This window comes from Vanacampus margaritifer, chromosome 17, assembly GCF_051991255.1.
Source record: "Vanacampus margaritifer isolate UIUO_Vmar chromosome 17, RoL_Vmar_1.0, whole genome shotgun sequence".
Taxonomy (NCBI): Eukaryota; Metazoa; Chordata; class Actinopteri; order Syngnathiformes; family Syngnathidae; genus Vanacampus; species Vanacampus margaritifer.
The window spans coordinates 19,780,679-19,800,059 of record NC_135448.1 but is presented as its reverse complement, the minus strand read 5'-3'; the positions used below and the strand labels follow the sequence as shown (position 1 = coordinate 19,800,059).

At 45.7% G+C, this 19,381-nt stretch overlaps 2 protein-coding genes across 7 annotated transcripts; one reads left to right on the top strand and one right to left on the bottom strand.

Annotated features, from left to right (window-relative positions):
- Positions 1-232: 232 nt before the first annotated feature.
- LOC144037844 (voltage-dependent calcium channel gamma-6 subunit-like) lies at positions 233-19,374 on the bottom strand. 2 transcript variants are annotated; one of them, XM_077549730.1, is made up of 8 exons: positions 19,085-19,374; positions 18,402-18,551; positions 3,444-3,932; positions 3,038-3,148; positions 2,860-2,968; positions 2,274-2,348; positions 1,797-1,934; positions 233-1,733 (listed from the first exon to the last, which is right to left on the bottom strand). In XM_077549730.1, the coding sequence occupies exons 3-8, from the start codon at positions 3,654-3,656 to the stop codon at positions 1,522-1,524; spliced, it is 858 nt and encodes a 285-aa protein (XP_077405856.1). In that variant the 5' UTR covers positions 3,657-3,932; positions 18,402-18,551; positions 19,085-19,374; the 3' UTR covers positions 233-1,521. The 2 variants fall into 2 exon arrangements, with proteins under 2 accessions (XP_077405856.1, XP_077405857.1); XM_077549731.1 differs by lacking the exons at positions 18,402-18,551; positions 19,085-19,374 and adding an exon at positions 5,241-5,364.
- Positions 7,000-17,756, top strand: LOC144037842 (uncharacterized). 5 transcript variants are annotated; one of them, XM_077549721.1, is made up of 6 exons: positions 7,000-7,435; positions 10,001-11,096; positions 12,507-13,242; positions 13,650-13,945; positions 14,845-15,024; positions 15,898-17,756. In XM_077549721.1, the coding sequence occupies exons 2-6, from the start codon at positions 10,344-10,346 to the stop codon at positions 16,105-16,107; spliced, it is 2,175 nt and encodes a 724-aa protein (XP_077405847.1). In that variant the 5' UTR covers positions 7,000-7,435; positions 10,001-10,343; the 3' UTR covers positions 16,108-17,756. The 5 variants fall into 5 exon arrangements, with proteins under 5 accessions (XP_077405847.1, XP_077405844.1, XP_077405845.1 ...); XM_077549718.1 differs by having other exon boundaries at positions 7,000-7,551; XM_077549719.1 differs by having other exon boundaries at positions 7,000-7,610.
- Positions 19,375-19,381: the final 7 nt, after the last annotated feature.

Sequence of the window (19,381 nt, the reverse complement as noted above, 5' to 3'; positions counted from 1 at the left end):
GTGGTGGTTTGAGATGGTGGCCAACGAAAGAAAGGTGAGCTACTCACGTCCCTCATCCGGGGTGGGTGGGGTCGCAGGGAAGTCTGGACTTGGCAGCCACTTGGTCCAGGCTCAGTTCTTCGAGGGCTTCCCAGGCCAGCCAGCAGAAAAAGTTCTTCTTGGACAAATTTAGCATCATCTTGCGCATAAACATCAAAATAATGCTGAAGTGATTGATGACACGCATTCGATATACAGAAAAAGTACCTCCATGTATTTTAGATATAAGACTTCTTATAAGAGCACACAAGTGACAGCAATGTTCTCTCGGTCACACAATTGTTAGCAACGCGTTAGCAAACAAGTCTTGTGCTAGCCGCTAGGAGGGTCAAACAACACTCGCTGATTGTTGAATTGTTGAACTTTCACACTTTGAAATTAGAGAATTGACGAGTGAAAGGAGGCAGGATTGTTTGTGTGCTTTAAGACTTCGTGTTGGGTGTGCGCTCGCAACCGGAGACGTCGTATAGACGAGCACGCGTCCTCTCACGGCAACACCCGTTGCCTACCGTACATAGTCAACGTGCCCGCCATATTGGATGTGGCAGATGTGAGATCTGAGAGAAGGTTCTATTGACAAAACCGGGTTTTCATCCCAAGTGAAGGTTACTTGTAGCACACAAAAAATAACAAATAATAAAAAAATAATAATAATTATACAGGACTCTGCATTTGTGAATTCTGAACTGTGAGTATTTTGCCACATCCAATATGGCGCCGCATCCAATTGGCCGCTCAAACACGCGACAACGTCAGTGGCATTCATTCCACATCCTTGATATTCTGCTTAAGGTCCTTGTACTAGTACACATATTGTCCTCACCACTAAGACAAATTAGCACACTAGTCTGCCTAGTAAGATTTTTCTCCACTAGTAGTGTCATTTTTGACCTACTAATATGCAACTACACTTTACTAGTATGTTCAACACTAGGAAAAAGTATTTTCATTAAACTGTGTCTTGACTAGAAAGACAATTTAGCGCACTAGTAGAATGATTGTCTTACTGTTATTTTCCCCCATGACTGTATACAATTTTTGGCACTAGTAGCCCACCTTTAAGTATCATGCTACTGGTGAATTCATTATTATTATTATTTTTAATACTCAACGTTTCACTAGTAATTGTCATGTAGTGTACTAGTAACATTGTCCTACTAGTGTGCCAAAGAGTGCAGTAATACATGGAGTTTAAGATCTTTGATAAAGGCTACTAGTGCATGACACTTGCTTATGGATGGGCTTACTAGTGCAGCAGAATAGTTCTCTAGTAATATTTCAGCGTTTTAGTAGGCCAAAAGTGGCACTAGTAGTGTAGAAAAACCCCCACATTTGACTAGTGCACTGGATTGTTTTACTCATGAGGACAAGGAGTGTACTAGTACATAAACTACTCAGCACTAGTAGGATATGGAATAAACATCTTTCCGAGTACGTCTGCGGTACAAACGTCCCCCGCCGTGCAGTAGCGCGTCCCCGCCACTAGCTGGCGGCGCTGTGGCACCTCTGCCAGGGGCTGAAGGGCAGCGCCAGCAGCAGGAAGAGGAGCCCGCCCACAATCAAGATGGCGCCGGCGCAGCACAGGCACGACACGGACCAGGAGAAGTTGTGGTGCAGCGGCACCGAGTGGTCGCTGGCCAGGAGGGACCACAGCGCCTGCTGGAAGACCAGCACGGACAGCAGAACCAGCACACCTGAGGAGGGAAAAGCATCAGCTGCAAACCCGGACCCAGCGCCACGTGGCGGGCGGCGCTTACCGGAGAGGACGAAGCAGACGGAGGCGGGCTTGAGGAAGAAGACGATTTCCTTGCTGAGCGCCATGCTGATGCAAATGGCGCCCATCGCCATCAGGACCACGCTGAAGAGCGACAACATGGCCGACGCCACGTTCAGGCCTGGCGCAAGCACACCAAAACAACATCACATCCAAGTCCAGTCGGGAAAATCAGGGGCAGACAAAACTAGTTGGACTTCTTCCTGTCCCCTTTCATTCTTTTGCTTTACTTTGAATTTGAACATTGCTTTATATGATCTTTTTTCTCTTAAAAAGGAATGAAATAGATTGATACACACTCAAATACAGCCAAGTTCAATTGAGCCGTCAATGGCAGTGAATGACTTAAGGTCCGAAATTCACTTGGATGAGTGAGAAAGCTTTTGGGCAGGGGAAAGTCCGCCCCCTGGTGGTCTGGCTCAAGCTTTCAAAAGAGGCTATCAGGTGGCCCCAAACTCACTTTTGTGCGTGGTCTTGTGGAACAAGACCGTGTTCTCGCCCGTCGTGAAGAACTTGAAGTATGTGCAGTTGGACTCTGAAAGGCAAACACGCGAGAACACACGTCTCGTGCTCAACAAAAACAAGACACATATCAAATAATGCGCAACCACAAATAATTATGCTCAAATTAATTATTTGAATGAGAAAAAAATATTTAAAACAAACTAATTAAATTGACCTAAATACTTTGATTAAAAAAAAAACTAATACAAAAAACCTGGAAAAAAATCTAAATATATAAAATAGTAATTAAATCCACATAAATATCTCAATAAAAATAACTTTAGAAATCTGTTAATATCATTAAGATTACAAAAATTTAAAAAAGCTTAATACAGAATCAACATTTTAAAATAATCCCCCAAAATCCAATATAATTCAACTTTTTAAATCCAAATACTAAAAATAATCCAAACAAAACATTTTTATAAAAACACCCATCAACAAAAACAAAGTGGAAAACAAAACAATTCTAAATCTAGAAGTATTCCAAATATAAAAATATTCCAAAAACTTCAAATAAATGTTGGAAAGTTTGCGCGTACCTCCAGGCAGCTCTGCGGGACCGCAGCTCTCCCGATCAGGATCGATGTCGGCCACCCACAGCGTCTTGGTGCAGGCCTTCCACAGGCCAATGTGCATCGCCGGGCACGTCTGCCGCACAGGAAGTCAGCCCCCGCCGGACCCCCGCCACAAGCCCACCATTGCCCCCCCGCGTCTCACCTGGTTGCCGTAGAAAGTCTTGGGCGGCGCCAGCTCCACCCAAAACTCTGTGCCCACGCCCAGCACCGTCAAGATCACGCCCACGATGGCCACGAAGAACGCCAGCTTGATCTGCGCGCAGGCAACAGCAAATATGTCAACAAACGTTGATATTTAGCCTTGATGGTGCGAGATAATTTGACATTTAGACAAAAATAATAATAATACAACTACAATGCTAATGCTAAAGTCAACATTTTCCTAAAACATCAACAGTGCAAATAACCGGTGATGATGTGATTGCATAAGTGTGCACACCCTCATGGCTCTATTCAAAATGAGCAAATGACATTCAATATGGCAGCACCAAGTTCTCGTAGGCTTTCTCTGCCTTCTGTGGTCTCGGAGGCCTGACCTTTGAACTCACCTTTCCTTCCTGCGCCTCGGTCATGGCGTGGTGCCCGGTCCTGCGCCGCTTGTTGCCGCCGAAGGTGCTGCGCCCACTCATGAGGCCCGCCAGGCCGCCCGTGCCCGCGGCCCCGCCCCCGCCGCCCTGAGCCCCGCCTCCCACCGTGGGGGCGGCGGCCGGGCCTACCGAGCGGCCCTCCTCGTCCGTCACCAGGAAAGTGGACCACATCATCGAGAAAAAAATTGAATACAAATCAACTTTCACCAACTGGGGGAAAAAAAATGTAAAAACATACAAAGAAATAAAATAAAACTGAAAAACTTATGTGAGTGAATGTGAAAAAGCGTGTTTAGAAAAACATCCGTGTGTCCGTCAAAACATCTGGAGCAAAAGGCGGACGTGCGCTATTTGGGGAGGGCAAAATGGCAGCTCGGGCAAAAGGTTGAGATTGGACAAACGGGTCATGGTGATGCAATCGTCAAGGAAACGTTTGGCACGAGATGCTTCCTGGACAAACACACACAAAAAATCATCATCACAATTGAGGTCGCTTTTGTCCATCGGGAATTCGTCAAAACGCTCCCAAAGATGAAGAAAACTAACCATCTTTCAAATTGGGCTTTCAAGCCTACATCAATAATGGTTTTATACCAGGGTTCGGGTTTCAATTTTGGGTCTCAATCAGAAGTGGCAAATCCAGGCTACGGTATCAAGCTGAACAGGAAGTCATACGACGGGACTTGTTTGCAATTAGTATGAGCAAAGGCAAGAAGTGAGCGGTCGCTGTGGCTTGTCGCGAGCTAATTTGAGGAAGCTATGCGAGTGGAACGAAAAGCGGGGTGGGCGGGCACTATTTCGGGAGCTTCCTCAGCAGCCGGCGACCCATCTTCCCCCGACAGACAACGGATGTTGGGCGAGTGGTTAGCGCGTCTGCCTCGCAGCTTTGGGATTCGCCAATCTTAGCACATTAGCATGCTAGCTTGGCTGTGCGCAGGTGGGAATGCGTCCTTGTCTAGATGTCATTTGTCCCATTTTGTCACTGTCGGGACTGAACGAATGAAGTCATTTTTCATATTGCATTTGTGGTATATGAACCAAGCAGCAAAATGAGCCCGTTTTGATCCATTTCAGGAGAAAGCCATTTCGCCACATTTTCAGTCGCCAGCAGTACAAACAAACAAAATGGCCGCCCCGAGATGGATCATAACAGTCATGTTCCACAGACACAATAGAGGGCAGGGTTTTTAGAGTTCACCAAAGCCATTGAAAAATACTACATTGGTTGGGGTGGTACTTTGCTAACGTCATAAAATAAAAAGTAACTACTTTGTTATAAAACAAACTAAAATCAACTACAATTACAGGAAAAAATGGCAGTTTTTCAATTAATATAAAAGAGCTTTTGTTTTGTTTTTTGGTTCAAAACAAAGCAAATCGGTCGACTTTCATGGAAGACGGTGAATATTTACTGTTGAGGAGCTGAAAGTCTGAGCATTTGAGCAATTTTAATTGAAAAGATATCGAAATGATTTATTGACTAGCAAACAATGATCGTATTGATTAATTTGATCATTAATTAGTTGCTGATTAGTCGTTAGCACCTCTATACTACCGGTCAATGTTGATGCTCACATTTGTATTCCCTGAAGCTAACATGCTAACACGTCGTCGCGTGGCTTTTCTCCGGCATGCAAACATGCAAACACCACACAGATTTGAATCCAGAATCTCAAAATGCGAGGCAGACATGCAGCCCACACGGCCACTGTGTTGACACTCTTTTCTTTGCAATTTCTGGCGGGAATGCGCGCTTACCTGACGTGGAAGCGCGCACACCGGCATCCGACAGGAGGAAGCCAGCGATTAGAGCGGTGGCAGGCGACGGCGGCGGCGACGATGACGGCGACAAACACGCTGTGACATGTTGGGAGCCTGAAAATATCTTCAGCGCTTCCTCCAAATATAGGCCAGCCCAAAGCTGCCTCGGGGGACCTTAGCTGACAGTCTGGAATGCCGCCAGCCGGGAGGCCGCTGCCACCGTGTACGTTCCCCACACCCGCAGACTGGACCACCTACTGCTCCGCCATGACCACCCCCACAAACACGCACGCACGAGCGAGTGGCAAGGAAGTTGCGAGTGGTCAACATGAACTTGTGGGAAAAACAAGCAAGGCCAGTCGAGCAATTACTCGAGTTAAGCGAGTCGCAAGTCAGTCATATCTCAAATTCGTAATGCAAATATTTGCATTAGTCACAATACATTCTTTTGCCGATTTTCGGACAAATCATGGACCAAATCAGGAACTGAATCGGAATTTATGCTGTTGCATTTTCCGCAACACCAACTTGAAATAATGTCTTGATTTTTTAATATCGGGACAGAAATTAAAATGTGTTGTTTTTATCTTATTCATCAATTAGTTGATAAAATAAGCAACAGATTAATTGATTATGAAAATGATATGCGCCGCCATCATTTGCCTGATTTTTTGCTTTGACTTGAGAGCAAACATTTGAGATACAAGCCATTGCTCAGATGATTATTTTTTTTATTTCGCTTCCACTTGCGAAAGATTTGCGATATGAGCCATCGTTGAGACGATTTTTTTGCTGCCGCTTGAAAGTAAATATTTGCGATACCTGCTCAGGTTTGGCTGATTTTTTGCTTCAACTTTCAAGCAAAAATCTGACATACAAGAGAGCCAAATTTCAAGATCTGAGGGGAAAGTACGACCTATCGCTGGGACAACTCATTTGATTTGATTGGGTGGGTAGCAAAAAGTGCGGTTATGGAGCGACTTGAACCCGTATCAAAAGGCGCCACTGGATTCTCAAACGGGATCCCACAGAGCTCCTAACGCGGCCTTTGCCAGTTATGATACGGAAAGCTCATTTCTGCTGTTAACAGGAGCATTTTCTAGCTATTGTTCATGATCACTGCTGTCATAGTTGACGTACAAATTCCATTTCTAGCGTTCTTTTCTCTGTAGATATTGGCTCGGTTTTGAGAACGGAACAGGAAGTTCATCGAAATCCAATTTTCTGATGACTGGCAAGTACTGAATTATGTCACAAAGTGGGCGCGGAGTGCAAGGACAACTTAGTCTTAAGTCATGCGACTCAAGTCCCACCGAGCGCTACTGCAAATAACGCGCAACAACCCCCCCCACACCCCCCGCAAGTGTTGACGTGACACACATATCTTTCATTGTGTTCCCTCGTAAACACTTGCAACTCAACAATGACGTTAACAAGCCGCTGACCTGCTTTTTGTGCATGCGTACGGGTGAGGGGGGAGGGGTGTGTGTGTGTGTGTGTGCGCGTGTAAGTCTATTTCTGCCGCCCACCTGTTAATGACATCAGAGCTGACCCCAGTGGGGGTGAAGGAGGCTAATGTGTGTGTGTGTATAAGTGTGAGTTGTGTGTAGCTGATCCAAGCAACATTTGGGGTTCCATTTCGTCCCTCATCAACCACCAGATGGCGCTGCTGAACATCACGGTCTCAAACAAGTGTTTAAATGAGGTTTTCACAGTCGCCTTTCAAGACAAAGGATAAGCTGTTATTAATGTTAAAGCCAGTGTTGAGCTAAACCCAAGATAAGGCGGCAATGCTTTATATTTGGTCAACAATGAAGCAATACGATACAATGAGAACTTCAGCACAGTGCGCTAGTGGTTTGCGTGATCGGCCAGCATCATTTTTTTCTGCCTGCATTCCAAAAAACATGTTAGCGTAGCCCGTCAGCTTCATTGAAAACAAATCAATTTGCCTGCTATCTGGACCTCGTTTTCTTCCCAGCGTGGTTGAGGCTGAGCCGGGTTTGGGGCGAGCGCACACACATATTACACACACACACACACACACACGGGCCCAAAGGTGAGCGAGAGATAAATTTATCCCGCTCAAGCCAGCAATCCTCCTCAAGCTGATCAGCGTCAGGCAGGACGGATTGACGAGCCGCGAGCGAGCGCGGCAAGCAGGCGTCAGGATCGCTCGTCTGCGTTTTCAAGTACGTTTTGTGGAACGTCGGCAGAAAACAAAACCTTGCAGATGTGACTGGAGTTGCCTTTTGGTTGCCGTGTGCTGTTAACGCTCCGAATTCTACTGGCGGCGCGTGGACAACATGTGAGTCTGCATTTTATGGGAGCTCGGAAAACGTTTCCGTTCATGGGACTTTTTTTAAGGTACAGCTGAAGATAAAGTTCAAAGAAAAGGTTCCAAAATGTATGTACAATATAGAGAAATGTTTTTTACTCATCAAGTAAATCATTTTAGTTTTTAAATTGTCATTATAATTGATCATTTAATTGATCAGTTAATTTATGATATGTATTATTAAATTTCCCATTTTATTTTTTTAGTTATTTAATTTTATATCTAATTTCATTTAATTCTCTATATTTTTTATTGTTATTATTATTTATTTAATTGTATGTATTTCATAATAATAATCATTTCATTGTGTCATTATAATTGATTATTCAACAAAAGCAAACATTGTCAAATGACATCAGCCTGAGAGCAAAATTGCCAAGTCATTTTCTGAATTCGGGGGCGGGACTAATTCAAGCATTTGCTTGAATTCAAATGTTTCTAATGACCATCAACCTCAACCATTGAAATTTTCCACAGACGTAAAGAAAAAAAGATCTTCAGAAGCACATTGTTCTTCCTTTTGTTATTTACAATTAATAAATTAACCACAAAAAAATCTATTCATTTGAATTGTTTATTATTATTTTTTTTAAAAAGGGCTAAATTAAAGCAACAAATGATTATGTAAATGCTCGTTGGTTCAAAAATAATAATACAAATAAAAGATTGGGCCCTTGAAGGCCTACATCATACATTTTAATGTTACAAAACATTTGAAGCAGTTAAGATCAAATTTTGTACTTCAAGCTGAAAACCAAAGCAGCGTTTTTGGTCCAATTCAAATATTTGTTTTGTTGTCACCGAGAAGAAAACATGATTCTGATCTTTCTTTACAAACATAAACTGTTTGAAATGTGTTTGTTTATCCCAAATCGCCATGACAACGAACGTGTGTCGAGTCCCTTAAAGGGATCGGGCGAGGAGTCAGCGAGGGTTCGCATTCAGCACATTTTCAGTCCACCGTTTTCCTCGTTACATCTTGTTAGCCGACGCGACCCCCGAAAGATGTCGTCAGACAGGCCACCGACGGGCGTTGACCTTCACGTGACCCCGCCCCCTCCTACCTGTGTCAAGTTTACGTTCAATCAAGATACAAACTGGATTTGCGCTTCATTTTTGGAATGCAGATGACTTGGATGGGCGGAATCATTTGGTTACATTCAATTTTAAAAGAATTTGATGTATCGGTACTGAGGATCGGTGAGTATTCAAAGGGTGAACATGCCTGAAAATAAGTGGTATCGAACAAGCCCTAACCCTACCCTACCATAGTAGTGAAATTTACTGTCGAAAAATACTGACTCAGGGCACGAGTTTGGGACTAGAACGTTTGATACCACTTTCATGGACCGATATCTGAAAGAGTACTCAACTCTTGTTTAGTCACAGACACTGATACCAAGCAACGATACCATACGATCAAATTTCCCACATGAAAAGCGATGACGGATGATTATAAAGAAAGACCTTTAAATATTCCATAAAAAAATCATGTCAATGTTTGATTCTTCCAATTGATTCCAACTGTTTGAATGGCCAAAAGATCGGCCACAGACGTGAGTACCGATACCTTCAAATAAGGCTGGTATCTAAACCGAGATCCGCCCGATAGCTGGTGTGGATGGACGGACGGACGGACGGATGTAATGCGCTGGCGACCGGCCCTGCCTCTCCGCCGGGCTCAGCTCGGATGAGCTCCAGCTCATTTGCTAGCTTTGTGAGGATAAGGTCGAGAAAACGGAGGGTCAGTTGGAGGTTTGGATGGACGCATCCAACACTAAGACAGGAAGCATCCATGAAGTGGTGCGGCGCTGCTCATGCGCATGCGCTGCTCATGCGCATGCTAGGCCGCGTGCCTCAGCCGAGTATCATGTCTGCTAAGTCCGAGCTAATGTTGTCTTTGTGTATCAGACAGCGGGGCTGAGGCTCAGATTAGCAACCTGAGCAGCAAGCACCTCGTTAAAAGGCTCTCAGGGGTCCGAGCGCTTGTTGTGCTTATCGTTGACGTTGTCCCGTGACCACCTTGGATATCTGACGCAAGAGTGCAAAACTAGCAGTGGAGGTCGTCGGCTTGCAACAACAACGTTGCGCAATACAGACAAATGCAGAAGGAAAACGCTAGCAAGGAGCTTGGAGCAGACCTGGAAAATGTCCAACTGGAGCTGGAGTCAGAGCTCCTGACGCACTAGGCCACGCCCTTCCTGAAGCCACGCGGAACAAAATTCAAATCACAAGTCAAGGTATCGCCGTATTAACATGAATGTTTTATCTGATGACTCTGCTTATTGTCTTTGAAGTCCAAACTTGACCGCCGTCAGCCGGCTTCGCAATCGAGTCCAGTCCTCTGATTTCCAACATCACATCCGCTTCGTGAGCTGTGCATAAATACTGGATCTTGTTGTGTGTGTCCTGCATGCAGGAGATCGTGCTGAGTCTCGCGTTGGGATCCGATGGTTGCAGGCCAAACTTAAATGGATTAATCTTGGCTGCCCAACACAGGACGTCCTCTGGGCCAAGTCCGATCAGCTGGCTGGACGAGGCCCAAAAGTCTGTTCCGGGCACAGCGGAAGGATGTCTCAAGATCTGCGTTAAGCGCCATGCAACACAGGAGGCCGGCCCACCAGGACTTGTTTAAGGGCTACTTGAGGCGCCGGTTTGCCTGTTCCTGAACAAATGTTGATGTTTTGTGAGGGGCGGCGGCGTCGGCAAGTTCATTTTTGACACATTTTATCCTTCAAATCCAAATCCAGCGCAAATGAGCCATGGTGTCGTTCCCCAGAAAGATAAAGCCTGGCAAGACCTTGAGCTCAGTGGTCAAGGAGTCATTTGGACTCACATCAAACATGGCGAGAGACATCCGTCATGCGGGCCTGGCGATGTTGTCCGCCAAGCACCGAGGCAACACTTCCTCTGTCGTCTTCCTCACCTTACGCTCGCTCGTCATCTGCTACTTCCTGTCTTGCTCTGAAGCTTCAGCGAGCTTGCTTGGCACGGACCACGACTACGGCACCAGCCCCAAATTTGTTTGCATTCCCATCCCCCCGGAAGCAGACCCCAGTTGCTACTCTCCGCCCAGCGCGCCGCACGGGCCGAGCGCCAACGGCCACAATAGCAGAATCCTGATCTCGGATGAGGCCAAAGCCACCATCTTGCACCTTCGCGAGAGTCTGGTCAGACAGAAAGAGACCATCCTGGACCAGCGTGAAACCATCAGGGAGCTTACAGCCAAGCTCACCTTGTGCGAGGGCTTTGGTGGTCACCACGGCACCGGTCATAACGACAACCACCACAACAACCACCACCACGATGACCATCATGGCAATCACCACGACGGTCACCACGACGGCCACTCTTCACACCAGGGGTCCTATCATGGCAGCGACCACCACTTCTCCCATGGCAGCCACAGGCCGGACCCCCATCACTTGGACTCGCACAGCAAACACGGCTCCTTCTCGCCGGAGCAGACCGGGAAAACCCTGCAGACGCTGAAGGAGCGTCTGGAGAACCTGCAGGTAAGTCACGGAGGGACATGACACCTCCACCGTAGAGATTTTGTAGAGTTGTTGATGGTTTCACAAATAGTTTCTTGAGCTCGGCCTTCTGTTGTCTTTAGTCAAGTAGCCAATTGCAGCAAAATTTGGGTCATAACCAGGCGATCTTAAGGCTAAGTATGCCGTTTCTGTGAGAGCAAACAGACCTGACAAACCTTCAGGTCACCTGGTATGTGAAGCTGTGAAACCAATCTGGATCTCTAGGCACAAAAAAGTGTTAAGCTAATAATACAATCTTCATGACAAGGTGATCGATGAGTTGCAGTGATGCGTTTTAAAAAAGTGGGCTATTCATTGTTCTAGGTTAGTTGCCCATCCAAGATCAGTCATCCCAAGCTCCTCTGACGCTCCTCGGGGGGGGGGGGGAAGCTCTTCAAAGACTTCTTGTGAAAGTCTGCCTGTCAGCTTAGGTGGGCTCAGGCAACACTGTCAAGAATCTGCTTGGAACCCGCCCAAAGGCGAGGGGCAAACTTGAAGCCGAGCCAAGATTGACTCCGCACTACCTCGCTCCTCTAACAAGATGCTCAGGTCGCTGTCCTCCACGAGGGGCGCGAGCCTGCGTCGTATCCAATTAGCTTCATCCCGCCTGACGAGGCTATTAATTGCAGCGTACGCTGGCAGGGTACAAAGCCGGATTTTCAGGTGAGGAAGATGAGGGCAAGCCAGAGAGAGGAAACAGATCCATCCATTTTCTATACCGCTTATCCTCACTTCTGTTGGGGGTGAACTGGAGCCTCTCTCGGCTGACTTTGGACGCGGGGCATACCCTGGACCGGCCAATCGCAGGGCAACGAGACAAACAACCATTCACACCAGTGGACAATCTCAAGTCTTCTTCTTTTGCTTTCGGTTTTTCCCTTCACGGGTCGCCACAGCGAAACAGTTGCTTCCATCGAACCCTGTCCTCAGCATCCTCTGCTCTCACACCGACTACCTTCATGTCCCCTTTAACTACATCCATAAACCTCCTCTTTGGTCTTCCTCTAGACCTCCTGCCTGGCATTTGGAAACTCAGCATCCTTCTGCCAATATGCTCACTATCTCTCCTCTAAACCATCTCAGTCTTCAATAACCCAAAGTATTTTTGAGATATGGGAGGAAGTCAGACTATCAAGGAAAAAAGTTTTGCCCAAGGGCACATCGACGGCAGTCAGGAAGTAGACTAGCATCTGCCATGACCACGGTTCTGTAAGTCTTTACACAAGAACTTCTGCCCTGCATCCACCAGTATTATAATTGCAAATGTTATACAGCATAGATTCAAAACCAGAAACTCAAAACTGTGACGCAAACAGGAGAACCAAACTCTTAGTCTTGGTCTTTCTGAAACTCAAAGTGAACCTTTTCAGCTTGGAACGTTTGTGTGTGCAGGCGCGGAACTCCTCCAGCTCCTACTCCAGCTCCTTGCGAGAACTCCTCCAGCGCAAGATCAACGCTCTGGAGGAGCAGCTGCGCACTTACTACAGGGACCATCACGACGACCATCACGATGATCACCACGACGACCATCACGATGATCGCCACGACAACAATCACGACGACCATCACCGTGACAACCACCATGACGACCACCATGACGACCACCACGACGACCACTACCGTGACAACCATCACACTGATCACCACGATGACCACCACCAAGACCGCCACGGTAACAGTCACCACGATAACCACCACAGCAGCCACCACGGCAGCCGTCACTCCAACCACCACACTCGGCGCCACGATCCTCACTACGATCACCACGACTGGCACAGCAGCGGCCGCCATTCCGGCCGCTACGCCAACCATCATAAGGACCAGTATGGCCACCACGACAGTCACCACAGTGATCACCATGACGACCATCGCCACGACGATCACCACGGCGATCACCACGACGATCACCACGGCAATCACCACGGCAACCACCACGGCGACCACCACGGCGACCACCACGAGGATCACCACGATGACCATCATGACGACCACCATGACGACCACCATGACGACCACCACCTCCCTCGACGACTTCCTTTCAGCAGCAAAGAGACGAGTGCACGTAATGGCGGACACGGCAAACTGGAATCCATCCTCAGCCAGTTGCACCACGGCCACTCTGAGCACGGTTAGCACATGCACGCCTCACAAAATGTTGGTCACATCTGAATTTCTGATGACATTCCAGGATAAACATATTTGCCCTACAACATTTACAGGTGAACTTAATTAGACCAATTCTGAAGCTATCTACAACAAGGTACCTTGACTTACGAGTTTAAGTCGTTATTTGAGGGGAGTAAGTCAGTTTGGTGAGTTTCTAATTTTTTTTTCCTGCTGTACTTCACTCATCAGTAATCTATCTTACAACACAAAACACCAGGAAAAAAAAATCTTAAGTCAAGGTGCCACTGTATATAGAACTGTCAGTTGAACACAATGTTCAGAGAAAATTGCATATATAAGTATATGCAAAAAAGAAGTGGGCTAAGAGTTCAACCTTGGGGTCCACCTCATAGCTAAATTCAAATACAGGCCGACAAGATGCGTCTCTGACAAACCCCCGGCTGGTGTCAGCAGGAGGCCACAAGAAGCTGAAGAGCTCCACCGCCTTCCTGCTGGACTTCCCCATGAGGACCAACTACATGTACGCCAGGATGAAGCGCTCCCTGACGACCGAGCTCTTCGCCCTCACCGTCTGCTTGCGCCTGAAGGCGGGCGCCGGTCCCGGGGTGGGGACGCCCTTCTCCTACGCTGTGCCAGGCCAGGCCAATGAGCTGGTGCTCATCGAGTGGGGCGCCAACCCGATGGAGCTGCTGGTCAACGACAAGGTTGTCTATCAAAGTCCTTTCCGCCAATTGTAGAGCATCTCGAGTCAATCAATGGATTGGTCGCCAGTCTAAATTGGTCAATGCAGGCAGACATGGCCCGGGTCGCCGTTCAATGTGAGGGCACATACAGACAAACATTGAACTGGTTGTCAGTCAAGGTGCAACTAGATGAACGGACTGGTCCCCACACAATCATAGGGAGAACATACATATTTTGGAGAAGGGGGTGTGTTATGCAAATTAGCCTCATCCGGTCATCCAACCCAAAGACTTTGAATCTTTGGATTCATCCGCGGCTCTGTTTAACTTGCTAATCTTTCATTCTAAGAAGCGACGGCATCTTTTCACCAAACGGAAGGCGGGTACGGTATTAGATTTTTTTTTTTCACCCTACCGTTTATCGCTTCGGTAGAGCTCGGCTGACGAACGAATGCAGCGATTAATCCGTTTAAGCCTAATTGATTGGCCTAATTGTTTGTCAAGAGAGACATGTTTGTCTCACGCTTGGCTAACGACGACACACGCGCACGCGCAAACAAATATGCTTACAGCATGATGCTAAATAAGCTAATATAATGCTCAAATTTGCTAGCAAAACACTATTAAATATGCCAATATTGTTAGAATAAAAGTGCTAGCAAATATGCTAACAGTATATGCTCACAAATGTCTGCCCTTTTGTCCCAAATGTGCTAACAAAATACTATTACATACGCAAACAAAATGCTAACATTGTACTAACAAATGTGCTACAAAATACAAACATATTAACAAAATAGGAACAAGTATGCTTAAAATTATAGCAAATAATACATTTGCTGACAAAATGCAAATGACCACGCTAACTAACATGCTAACAAAATGCTAACTAATGCACTAACTGTGCTTTGTTACGGCAGGCGGTGACGCTGCCCGTCACGGTGAGCGACAGGAAGTGGCATCACGTGTGCGTGACGTGGGCCACGCGTGACGGCGTGTGGGAGGTCTACCAGGACGGGGCAAGGAAAGGATCGGGTCAGAACCTGGCGGCCTGGCACGCCATCAAACCAGGAGGGATGTTTGTTCTGGGACAAGAGCAGGTGAGACACGTTTTCCTCATATATTTATATACTTATATATTGCAAATCAAAAAAACGCCATCGTCATTGTGCTTGTGGCCAAATATGACAACTAAATATTTTAACAAAATGTTAATGTTCTAATAAACATGCTTAAAAATATATATATACTCACAATATACTAATAAATGTGCCAAAAAAAAAAAGATATATATATATATATATATATATATATATATATATATACTATTAAAATACAACTAAAATGCTAACTAACATGGTAATAAAATACTGTATGCTAACAAAATGCTCATAAATATGTGGTCAGTGTTGTCACTGACATTGGCCATTAATATGCTAACGCAATACTAATATGCGTACACAAGGCTAATAGTTGTATCAACGTGATGTTAAAAAAATATGAATGCTGATATGCTAAACATATTAGTATGCAGCTAGCGTTTATGAGACCATGGGGGGGGGAAGCTATTAAATATTTTAACAATAACACGGCTATTTGATTTGCTAACATAATGCTAATAAATACTTGTATGCTGACAAGGCTGATAATTATGCTAACACTATGCTAATGTTAACAAAATACTAAATATGCTAATAAATATACTGAAAACGTTAATAAAAACAATATGCCAAGACAATGCTAACAATTATGCTAAGATAAGACTAATAAACGTGCTAACAAAAGGCACATATGCAGCCAGTGTTGACAAGAATAGGAAACGCCGGCAACAAAATGCTATGAAATATGCTAACACTAACAGTGCTGCTAAATTTGCTAAAAATTATATGAAATATGCTACCAATGCTAATAAAAATGTTAACAAAATGCTAGTTGACAGTTGAGTGATGTGCATTGTTTTGCTTTTTGCGCAGGACACGGTTGGCGGCCGCTTTGACGTGACGCAGTCGTTCACGGGCGAACTTTCGGACGTGCACGTGTGGTCGCGAGTGCTGACGGCGTCCGAGATCTACGGGCAGGCGTCGTGCGGGGCCCGCCTGCCGGGCGACGTGGCGTCGTGGGAGGAGGAAGGCGTGGAGCTCCACGGCGGCCTGGCCGAGTTCCCCTTTGACCCCTGCCACTGAGGCCCGCCGGTCCCATCTTGGATCCTGGTGCCTGGAACTCTTCACTTGGGAACGCTTCCAAATCGGACACCCGCGCCACCTCATGTAGCTCCTCACAAATGAACTGGCATCCCAGACTTTGGTCAAGCGGCACAGTTTGCACAATGAGATTGCGGCCATATTTGAGACGGGACGGCGTTATGGACAGCGCTGTCCAAAGACCTAACATCGGCGTTTGCTTGTGTGCGTGTAATTGGATGAGCTGATTGCGCAAGTGGCACAAGAGGCGTTCGCTCGGTGCAAACCTTACCTCAATGTGTCACTGCACTAATGGCCGACGTCCCCTCGGCCACACGTAGCTTACGGCGGGATTTAGCAACACTGCTGCGCGCCCATGATCCCGCCTAATTCTCTGCTCTCACACACACACACACACACACACACACACACACACACACACACACACACACACACACACACACACACACACACACACACACACACACACACACACACACACACACACACACACACACACACACACACACACACACACACACACCTTTGTCGTCCGGCCAACCGAGGTGAAGGATTAAGTGTTGATCTGATAACCGGTTTTAGCTGCACTTTAAACGTTTTATAAGGTTTTGTACAAGTAACAAAATATTTTCGATGAACCCTTTGGTGATTTTTAATGACCGAGAGGATTTAACAATACAGTTCGGAGTTTTTGTTGTTGTTGATTTGCCCCCAACAAAATGAGGCACTTTGCACCAGAGGTGTCCAAACTACAACTAGAGGCCCACTTGTGGGCCGTAAACCCCCACTATGGCCATCAAAGCACTATTCTTGTCAAAATGAAACTCCTCAACTTGCCTCAATGAAGTTCCTCTGCAACAAAATGCCACAAGATGGCGCCAAAGTAAAGCCCAAGAGCCATTCATTGTCCATTTTTTAGCTGCCTGCAGCATACACTAAACCCCCACTCTGGGCGTCAAAGCACTATTCTTGTCAAAATGAATCTCTTCAACTTGCCTCAATGTAGTTCCTCTGCAAGAAAATGCCACAAGATGGCGGCAAAATAGAACTTGAGAGTCGTTTACGACCATTGTCCATTTTTTAGTGGACGGCAGCATACAGTAAACACCCCCGCTATTGGCGTCAAAGCACTACCCATGTCAAAATGAAACTCCTCAAGTTGCTTCAAGTTGAAGCGACGAGATGGCGGTTGAGTTTTTCATTCATACTAAAAGGGGAAAAAAATGTGATGATGAGAAGAAAAAGCTTGGACATGCCTGTGTTATCCTTCAAACTTGTTGCCATGGTGATAGTGTTGCATCAGAACCACATCTCCAGCTGTAAATAAATCATTGTGTTGTTTTGATTGTAGTGCCAAGTGATGCTAATAGAGGGCACAAGGACAGATGCATGTTCTTTTTTGTTTTGCCACAGCTTCTTGACAGACAAAAGGACTCGCTCCTCCTCGCCTTTGGTGCACATCTGATAGCGTCTTTATATTTGTGTCTTTGGCTTTAAATACGACAGATAATTGATGGTAACGTACGACAGTGAGTTGAGTCTCATGTAAGCCAAATCTTGTAAATGTAAAACTTGACCAAGGAAGACATTTGGCAGTGGAGTCCGCTTTGAAATAAAGTCGATTGAAACCATTTTTCGTCCTCGTCTGCCTGAAAACTGGAGTGCTCAGACTCATGCTTGCAGTACCAGCATGGGACACAAGAGGGTGCTCAACCTTGATTTAGCCATCCACTATGTGGTACAATAAATGCTAACTCAAGCATCTGCCCCTTTCCTTAGTTTTTCATTTGTTGGTTTTACTCATCTGCAGTATTTGTCGCAAAAAATGCGAAGGGCTGGTTTGGCGCTTAAGCGGCCCAACCAAATACAGCGTCCGTCTAGTCTCATTCAGCTCTTATTGTTATCCCTAGTGTTATTATTAATGTGGTGGTTTCTGTTTATTCGCTTTTTTATTGTTGGCCGTGTCGCAATGGAACTTTGCGCCTTTTGATTTGGACCGCCACCTTGTTTGTTAGCTTTCAACTTGAGAAATGCAAAGCATACATTCGTGTTACATCCACATTTACAATCTATGTAGTTAGTCACGTTTCCACCACAACGTTGATAACTTATTTGCATTTTCTGATACCGTTTCCTTTGCTGCTTATAACTTGTATAACTTTGGCGCGATCTGGTGGAATTTCAACAGTGGGTGTGTAAACTTTTTATAGTATACCACAATTATTTGTTCCCCTATCAGTCAATGTATTTGTTTTTGGTTTCTGGCCGCCACTGACCTGCAGGCACTGCTTGTAGCAGAAGATTCTGGCGGTGCCGCGTTTCGCCGAGTTCCAAGCGTCCCGCTTTGTAACCAAAGCGTGGGCCTTCGGCTTCGTGGTCTTTGTCTTCCCGCTTGACAATGACGGCCGTGACTTCCAATGGCTTGTCTTTGTGGAGGAAGAAGAAGAGTAAATGAATGTTTTGTGTCCTCCTTGTCTTGGCAGAATTTTGCTCGTAAAATACAAAACTCTTGAATAGAAATCACGATGCTGTATGGTCTGTACATGATCACACACTTGTAGCCTCGCAGCTTCTCCATTATCCATATTATTATCCATCCATTATTTTTTTAAAGTCATTTTCGCGATTGTCCATAGTCGGCTTGTGTACGTATACATCAAATGCACTTTGTCGTCCTTGCTGCCTCAGCGCTGCGCACGCATCCCGATGACGTCATCTTTGTTTACAAACAGGAAAGGAGCTCAGTATCTCAGCTGACCATTGAAAGTCATTTTACGAGGCTAAAATGATTAACAATTAAATTATAAATTTAGGAAGGATATTACATATTTTGACAAAAAAAACTTTCTGGGGTGAAAAAACGTTCACAGCTTGTTGAGTAAAAGCAATTAAGTAAATGCAGAAGGGAATAAACGAGCAAAACGTGTTAAGTTTAAGGATATCTTGAAGAAATACAAACCTGCGCACTGTGCCTCAAAGTTAGTCTTTAAATCGTCGATCATTTTTGCGTTGCTGTTGGTAGAAAGGTCCAAACGTTTCTCCAACTGCGACGTTTAGTCGTTGACTGAACAGCCCCCCCACCAGTAATTGCACTTGACCCGAAACTTTTACACCTGTCGCGGCCTGACTAATACTCACTAGGTTAGCTAGTGAGCTAAACTACTGACCCTACAAGATGCGAGCGGCACATAAACGAACTTCCCAGGAAACTAGAAGACGAACAAGCACTACCACGCACAAGCCGCCTTCTTTTTCG